The 9,514-nt window shown below is 43.1% G+C and overlaps 1 protein-coding gene across 2 annotated transcripts in view; it reads left to right on the top strand.

Annotated features, from left to right (window-relative positions):
* The first annotated feature begins 3,962 nt into the window (after window positions 1-3,962).
* Window positions 3,963-9,514, top strand: part of pkn2b (protein kinase N2b) — a 32,159-nt gene continuing 26,607 nt past the window's right edge. The window contains exon 1 of one of the 2 annotated variants that reach the window (XM_062555926.1): window positions 3,963-4,349. In XM_062555926.1, the coding sequence (XP_062411910.1) occupies window positions 4,329-4,349 (21 nt within the window). In that variant the 5' untranslated portion in view covers window positions 3,963-4,328. Of the gene's footprint in view, window positions 4,350-9,236; window positions 9,456-9,514 lie in introns of those variants that run through there. The other variant, XM_062555925.1, reaches the window with a different exon arrangement.

Raw genomic sequence — 9,514 nt, 5'->3', positions numbered from 1 at the left:
AGACATGATGTAACTACTCTCACCAACATATTAAAGGGCATGTCTTTCTCCTTTCCATGATTTCCTGCCTGTAGCACCTAGGCTACACTCCATTATCTTCTATGTCAGCATGGCGAATATGTAGTAGTGCCACTGAGTACAACTAAAAGACATGTTTTTCATGTTTTTGCCAGGTTTATACACTTATTTGGTGTTGAACCCTACAATGTTAAACTTTAATGCATTATTTTATTTAAAGGCGCAGTCAGGGATTTCGCAGGACGTGACGTCTGCTTATGTTTATGTTTATATTTCCATTTATTAGCATACACTTTTGTGCCAAAAAAATTGTACATTGTATTTTAACCAAGGACCAAACAAAACACGCCAGACAGGTTGGTCACCCGTACCTTCAGTATTCCCAGAGAAATTCAATGCTGGATTTAGTTTTTGTTTTGGGGTAAGGCTGCCCCTACTTTTTTTTTTTTTTTTACACTGTAGGCCTACTCACGGAATGGGCAGCTATTGAGGAGATAATTGCTGAATATGACAAAAAATGTTATGCGCCTGAAACCTTTAACTTGACCATATATCATTGAAATGAATTTGGAATGCTATACAATTTTATTTGTAATATTTATGTACAAAAGTTATCTCATAAAATGTAATGAAAATGTAGAATGTGCCTTTAATTTCTGTGAATATTTTCCCCAATGCACACAGATATTACATGGCACATACACTTTCAGGTCACTTACTATTTCTGTTTCAGGTATTCTTTCATAATTCCATTGTTATAGTCATATAAGCATTTTCCTTAATTATTCTATTTAATTACTTATTTGTTTGACATTTGACGTACTTTTGCTCTGCCACCAGCAGGTGGTGCCATCACACATTAAAACGTAGGAGTTTCTCTCCAACAGAAAAGTCCTTTGTTCTCCCCACTTCAAACAGGATGTAGATCCCACATGAAGGCCTACCTTTCTAAACTCTAAAAGCCAACACTGCAGCTCAGGCCTCTTGTGAGAAACATCAATACCCCATCAATCACTGTCACTTCAAGCCCATAAATGGCATAGGCCCCTAGACCCCATCCCATCACCCAGGGTCACTACTGGAAAAGAAAAAATACAGCTGGCTAATTATTAGCCTTTCAAAGAGTGCCTAAAAGCTGTAGTTAGCCATTGGCTGCTGAGCAGGTGAGTGAGTGTGCTAGCTACAGGTGTGTGGGGTGGTGTGAGACAATCTCCCCTTGGGCAGACATTCTGAAGGGATGAGTCAGACAGCCAGGCTTCCCCCCAGGGTCTCTGCGTCACTGCTGGCAAGTATGAATAGGAGAGGAGGGTCTGATAGCCACTACCACAAGCAGATGCGGTGGATAGAGTCAGTGTGGGTGATGGTGTTTCTCTATCTTTCCTTCACTCTCTCTGATTAAGCTGCGCTTATCCATGGAATTTTTTCCTCAGGGGGAGAACATGACAGTACCACAGCTGAAGATGTTTGGTTGAAAATGCCAGTTGACTATGCACGCGTGATCTTAAGACCTTGATGCTACACCTTAATCAAAACTATTATGATATGGGATTGTAGCAGGACTTGAAAAGTCTTCCCATTTTTCCTTAGTGAATGTTGCTTACACTCTGACCTTTCCTAAAGAGAGCAGGAATGTGGTTATATACCAAATATGGCAATGTGGTGCTTGTTTCATGAAAGACACTGATGGCCTTTCAGACTGAACGTCAATATCATGCCATTTAGCAATCTAGGTTTGTGTAACCTACCAAATGAAAAAGCCTTGGGAGATTATCACCTCTGATACAACAACACGCAGTCTAGCACAGGAAGCTTGATTGTTACCACAGGAAGTGTGTGACTATGGCTGCTGAGCGCTGTGTTGTGGTGGAGAAAACCAACAATGGTGGTTACCGTGGTTTCACACAAAGAGGTTTTCACTGCCACAGGGTACACCAAAATCCCTCCCTCAGACTGATCAGTTTTGGTGAACGCACATTCCATGTTCAAATTCCAACCGTTTGTGGGCCAAACATTTAGACAGTGCTCTCTAGCAGTTAACCATTTCTTACCTCTTCAGTTCATCAATGACTTCGGCATTGTTTGAAGCTTAACCATGCTGAAGTCTGTGAGAACATTAGAGAGGAAAGTAAACAGGCAAAAAGTGACTCTGGTAACGGTGTGACCTGTTTGGGGGGGAAAAAGGACGTTCGTGTCAAGAGGGAACTTAGGCAGGCCGCTGACCTGAAGCACACTGACCTTTAAGTAAAAAGGCTTTGTTACAGAATGCAAACACGGGAGCACAAAGGCCACAGCAACATCCCCTCAGATCCACACACCAGCCACATGTTCACTCTAACTCCAAAGCCCTATGTATTCACTCAGTAATCACTAGAGGTCCAAAGCTGCATTAGTAGTGGTATTAGTAGTAGTATTAGAAGTCATATCTGACCATATATGAAATAAAACATACCTGGGAATTTTATGCAGCTGAACAAAAAGCATATTATGACACATTTGACCCGCCCTCAAAATGTTATAAAGGACAGTGAGAAAATGATATTGTGATGATAACCTCTCCCTTGAAGCGCATGTCACTCTGAAAAAACATGGACTAAGACATCACATTTGTTCTAAGTCTCGGGACAATATGGAGTGTCTGACGTGTCCTTCATCTTCAACAGCAGGACTGAGCCTTATCAATGTCTGACTCACGTTTCCAGCAGCCACCAGCCGGCCTGCTTAGGCCTCCAAAAATAAACACCCTCGGGAGTGGACAGAGAGCCACGGTCTACTGATAGCTCATTAAGAGAGGGGCCTGTCTACTTTGAGTCACTGGCTGATTTCCTTACACTCCACCACAGGGAAGGAGATCATGCAAACTAGACACAGCACAACGTCAGCCTCGCTGTGGCTATTAAAAATGACTCTGATCTCAGGATCGGAGGGCATTTTTGTCTCTCTGTTTGGTAACACTGCCAGTGTGGTGTATTAAACTGCAGCTGAGCACGAGCTCCACCAAATATCTCAGAATAGTGTATTATATGCATCCAATTTTAAATATCAACTGTTAAGAAAGATGAATGGGCTTCATTGTGCTAGTGGGAAGGAAAACAAATGCCCATTCAAATCAAATAACCGTGTCAAATAGGTCAACAGTGTCTCTAAATCATTCATTAGCCGCGTGGATGGCCAGCCTTTAAAGATGGTTAAAAGTGGGGTTTGATTTACACAAAGTATCAAATTTCCCTTAGCAATTCATGAGTGGGGTCAAGCCCCCCTTGGTGGTCTGGGAGATTGCTCTACTACAACACAAAGGTAAAAAAGTCTCACAGCAATACCCTTGTAATTTCCTGTTGACATCAATGTTGACAATGTTACTAGACTTAACAGTGACTTGCATATAATGACAAAAAGCATACAAATGCAAACAACATGATTTTATATCATGGTATACAGTAGGCTAAGCCTATTGCATTACATCCCAAACACTCCAACCATTTTATATGCCTTCCCCTTATGTTAGACACTCACATTGATTTTAATGTTGCAATAAAACAGATTTAAACAGATCAATATTTTTGCTATTATTAGGCCTATATTACTATTATTATTATTATCATTATTATTATTATTAGTATTAGTATTAGTAGTAGTAGTAGTAGTAGTATCATCATTGTTGTTGTTGTTGTTGTTGTTGTTGTTGTTATGCCTATTATTAGTAGTAGCAGTAGTATTAGTATTGTTCTTTTTATCGTTACGTATTTTCCTGATTCCATGTTTCTACATCTATACTTTTTCTCCGCATGATTTGAACTTAACAAACAACACACATGAGCACTATATTTGGCACCATACGCGAACTGCTCCTCCTGGGAAAGTGTCTGCCGCATGCTTGCATAGGGTTTATGATCACATGACTGAAAGTGGATGAATTGACTCTAGCTGAGAGAAAAAGCTTTCCAGAGCTGGGCGCTGCGTGTCTCGGGTGGAGTTCCCCGCGAAGACATTTATATCACCAGCACTCCTTCCCAAAGCCTTACGCGTGGACTGTTTGGAAAATAACTTCTTATTTTAACGAGTGTTTATTCTTCGTTGTTTTATCTGTTTACATCACTTTTAAAAAAAGGGATTACTGTGAAGGTATTGTCATGGAAAATCTCAGGATTCCCAGCTGAACCATGGACACGTCGCGGGAAAGCTGATGGTCCCGTTTTTACCATTAAAAGAGGAGCCGAAAGGACTAGTTGGAGAGAAGTTGCAAAGCTGCTACTCTCCTTTGTGACTCACCTCCCATCCACTATCCCGAGTTTGATTCAAAGTTAGAAGGCAAGATGGCGGCCGATTCCGTGCAGGTAAGAAAACTAATTTCTGTCTGTAAACAGAGTTTTATACCTTTAACTACGCGAATATGTGCGCACGGAAATTATCTGAACTTAAACTCACGGTCGTGGAAGAGGTTTTGTTCGTAATTGTACGCTATTTTAGGGACTGGCTAACCGATACTTCCAGCGCGCAGTTGTGAAGGGTTAACTGGGACGGGGGGATATCTACTTGGGCCTAGGAAATAACCAAACAGCGAACAACTGTTGCTTCACCGCGTTCACTCGGACAGGCGGAAGAATATAGGGCCTATAGGCTACAATTACATCTGTAGACAGTGAAAAGTTTATGATTCTGCTCTTGAAGATTTGGGTTAGGGGCCTATTGTTTGTTTTAGATACTCCCAACAGAAATTTTGGTTAACTCACCCGATGTTACAGAAACGAAAAGTGTAACGTAATGTTTGTGACTTAATGGTATTTCTGGTAAACTAGTTTTTGTTAGGCTACTTGTTGTGTTGCAGATAAACGAGTTTTTTGGGTGTTGGCTAAAAAATGACCATGTCCAGTTTACTTCTCGGATTGTTTTTGACAGGGCTGTCATGGCACCACGTTTCATGAACGGCGATACTTTGTTACTAGCTGAGATTGTTTTCCCTACTTGCTCTTGCTGAGAAAAAGAATCGCGTAGCGTAGGTTAACATATCAAAGGATATTGTTCGTGGTTGTCGGAAACTTCTTCGAAATATTGTTCAAATGCACAGGCCTGTGTTGCCCTGATATGTTGTAGAGCAACTGGGCGTTGGTATTTTTTACCCTCTGTCAAACTGATCAATGTATTAGTCTGCATTGCAACATGCGTTCGAAATAGCTCTACCGTTGCATATGGAAACTCACGGCGGAGATGTGTTCAGTGACGCTTAGTTGTGTAGGCCTGTATGCATACATCGACCTTGGCGAAAGGAAATCGATGGTCAAGTGGCGTTTCCCTTCCTTTGCGAGGGCATACTCCTGCCGGAATTAGCAGTCTACCCCCTGCATATAGCCTAGCCCTAGGCCTACTGTATTCCTAGAATTAGCCCAGTTTGTACATTTTATCAAGGACAAATGCACCTATTACAACATGATGCATTACGATTGCTGATGATGTCATCATGCAATGGCATATTTTTTTTATTTAATAGAACAGGCATCTTGAAACAACATTGAGTGTTAGGCAAGCAACGCTATCCTTTAAAACCATGTTGTGTAGTCTTAAGAGGCCGAGGTCTGGTATAATAAGGTCTAGCTACCTCATGCACCTGTGCTGAGTTGTAAACACTGATTCAGATAAAGTCCACTGCTACTCAGACACCAGCATGTCAGAGATGCAAGTGTTGACTGGGACCTAAAAAAAGCACCTGTTACTATTGTGTATTACTCAGTTGGTAATGGCGCTTCTGTCATATTTGCTCTAACACTGACTCACCCAGTTTTAGTCAACTTGCTACTTGTTGTCACTGTAGCTATTATGGGTTGATTTGATTTCTGCTCAGCAAATCACAGTGCTGTACAGCCTGACATTTTCAAAATGTGGGCTCCCTTACTCTTCATTCACAACTCATTTCTGGGATTTGTGTTTGGTTTATGGTGTAGATCAAACAGTTGGTTCTGGGGGGCACCTACAGAGGCACAAAAACAGCCTCCTCTCTTTTTAGCAACTGGTTAACTCCATCCGAAATAGCAACAGAACCGGTCATTAGCGAACACCATGAAATGGCTCTATACAGCGTCAAATTCAAAAGCTTGTGTCATCTCATTGACTGGTGGACAGTAATTGCTGTGTTGGAGTGGGTCACCCCACCCCACCCCCACCCCCTTGCCCTTCATTCTAATTGCATTGCCATGCTGGGAATATTCCAGACCCCAACACATTAGCTGATACTCTTGGCGTAGGTTTTCTCAGAGTGAATTTGTGCTTTCTGCCCTCTGGAGCTCTCTTCAGTAGTGGTCCTTATCTGTGGCGGGGATCACCTGGGTTACCTAAAGACCGCGGTTCATTGACTTAAGATGGCCAGACCTCGAGGGTGGGAAGCAGGCGGGTGTAGGGTGATTTAGGCAGGGAAATAGTAGAAGTTCAAGGACAAGGAAATGGCTTGTTAGCCTCTTAGAAATTGCATTGGCCAGTCACTGACATGAGAAGGTGTATGTTTTCAGTTTGGCTGTTGTTGCTGGATGTGTTGTGGAGTTTCCAGAAGCAGATGTTTAACAGTGGTTGAACTGACATGGCTCAGTGCATGTTGGCTGAAAGAATTTGTAAAATGGCACTGCACAATTGTATCATTTGTGACAAACTTTGTATAATTTTAGACCAGCTTGCCCTCAAGATGAGGTTGGCTTCTGTTTGACACTTCCTTTTGTGGAGATTCTTATCTGCGTCTTTTTTCTTATGATGGCGTAGAGGGAAAAACAGAGGTGATTTTTAAGAAGGCAGGAGCAAACTGGTCTTCTGGTGGTGAAAGCTGATCAATGGGTCGCTGCCAGAACGTGACCCTATTTTTGAGAACTACAGGGCTGCATCTTTTTATGGTCTACTACAGTTCAGTGACGTAGTGATCCTGAGAGGGAAATGATTGTCCCCAGATGGTTGGTGTAGTCCTCTTAATCCCATGCTAGTGAAATATAAGGGCATCACACTACACACACAATGCTCTTTTGGGGCATGACGGGCCTACTTTGTTTATGCGGCATCATGTAATGCAAATTATAGCCGTCCCATTACCTGTATATCAGGAGAAAAGGTTTCTCTTTTTTTTGTCAGGAACAGGAAGAGTGCCAGAAATGCGTTAGCCTTTGTGATTGGAAGAGTCTTTAAGTCGTAAAGAGTGTGTAGAGCTTAAACTCCCCGGTTCATTCATGCTGTGCTCTTAGCTGTAATTAGCTCATGTGTACAGTGTTTCAGTTCACTTGTGTTCAGGGTTGTCACGAAACAGAAACAGTCGCTTAAAGCTGCAGCAAGGTTTTGTCTAAAACCAGCCAAACCTAGCCTATCCCAAAAACAAGAATTGCCAAACAAACAGCAACAACAACAATAACACGGTTGATTCAGCTGTATTTTGGCAATATATTTGGTGACATAGTGCTGGAAAAGCTGCTTTTATTCAGATCACAAAACTGCAAAGCAAATAGCCTCAGTTTCTAGAGAGGACAGCGGGTGTTTTTATCTGTCTTTGATATGACCATGTGCCATCAAAATGAATTTAAATGCATTTCAGAATGAATTTAAATGCAAACTAGCCATGTGACTGATTGTCTGTCACCACAGGCATTTGTCACCATGCCGCATTCATTTTGCCACTGGAGTACTACAAACCAAGGTGAAGGTCCGCTCTTGAACGGAGCCGTCCTCTGGCAGGCTGTGGGCTTTATGGTCCGAGTACGTGGCCACCTGTTATCCCTTGTGTGGGAATTAGCCGGTTATGCAATCCCTGCTCTGTCCGCTCCACTCTGCTCCGCTCCTGGATCTGTGCGCTGGCCAGGCTGAGTTGCTGGGTGGAGTCGACAGGACTTTTGGGGTTTCTGGATTGGGAGGGAAGCCCTGGCTAACACCATCAGCCCCCCCACCCCCCCACCTCATCTGTGCTCTGCTCTCCACTCGGTACAGAAGAGTGTGAGTCATAGTTGTCTCAGCCTTGCTAAGAGCCCCAGCTAACTGCTACAGAGGTGGAGAATGTCAGTTTGTCTCATGTTGGATTGTGTCAGCACTGCCCCTGTTTGTAGGCATTGTGTTTTCCCCTCTTTTCTCTCAGGGCCTGTGCAGTCACGTATGGCTTAGGGGAAGAGTGACATTCAGGATGAAGGAAGTAAAATGCAAATTAGTCTCTGTAGGATTTGCCTTATCTTTAAGGTGCTGAAAGTTACGTTCAGGTTCCTTGCAAACCTCCACAGGACCATGTTTTGCGTAGCCTACCCTGTAACAGGTAGCCAGGAATACCTCTGAATGTACCTCTCCCATTTGCTGAAGTAAACCAGACTGTATGGACATTTTAGGCAAATATTGGAATGCACAGGAGATATGCATTGTTCTATTGGTGTTTATTTAGTAGTGGCAATCAATGGCAAAGATTGAAATCCAAAAGTTGTTGACTGTGGTTTCAAACTGTGTGTCTCTTTCCTTGGAAGCTTTACATGCCCCCACTCCCCCCACCCCCCTGTGTTTATGTGCACAATACAGTACACCTTCTATTCCTGACACTGAGATGGTCCTGGAAAGAGCTTAAGACGCCCTGGAGGGCTTGACATACACGTTGCACGTAGGATGTTCAGACACATGGACACTCCGTCTGTATGCACATGAGGGGTCACAAATGTGCTGCACCATTTCCTCTATGCAGCTGTTCTGACACTAATAGCATGGCATCTGCAGGGCGAGGGTTGCAAAGAGGGTGGCGCTTTTTCTTTTCTTTTCTTTTTTCAAAAACATGAAATGGCATTTGGGTGTGTGAACAATTGCAGAAATAAAAGTCTCCTGGTCTGGAGGATCTTTAACACTTCAAAAGATTCCATATGTTCAAAATATGCCAGCCTTTCAGACACTCCCTATGTAATATACTTGATATAGAAAATTCTCTGCGCTTGCTGACTTCAAACCTCATTTTGCTCCACCTCACTAACAAGAACCCCCCCAATGAACAGGAGGGTCACCTATCAGGTGAGGTTTTTGCCAGAAGACACCTTTGTTTACGTCAGATAAGGGGATAGAAGCCAGGCACTGCCATACATCCGAGGTCTTTGGCTGGTTTTATTTTAAGAGCAGCGCTAACTTGCCAGGTTCTCTCGTCACTGATGTCCTTAACTAGGCCCCGGGCCAGAACAGGGGCTTAAGGAGGATTTGTGCTCTCTAAACTGTTATGTGCTCATTCTGATGTCTAAAGGAACAGCCAGTGAGGAAAGCCGAGTGCGACCGATTCACAAGTCTTCCCTCTTCGTTTGGCACATAGTGGTTTTGTATGGGACACTCTGCAGATTCATAGTGAGATTGTGATCCTAAAATCGGATCTTTGCGGAAGCCTAGGAGACGGTTGACTGTTTCAAAGAAGGTTTGGAAAACGACCCAAAATGCGCGAGTCTGTTTGTGCAGCTGGAGTGGTGGAGGTGTTGGTAAGCAATCTGACGCATACGCCTTTGTGTTCATACTCTGCTGAGCTGCCCTGGGCCCA

The sequence above is a fragment of the Sardina pilchardus genome, chromosome 15, assembly GCF_963854185.1.
Source record: "Sardina pilchardus chromosome 15, fSarPil1.1, whole genome shotgun sequence".
NCBI lineage: Eukaryota > Metazoa > Chordata > Actinopteri > Clupeiformes > Clupeidae > Sardina > Sardina pilchardus.
This window is presented reverse-complemented; position numbering and strand designations above follow the sequence as displayed.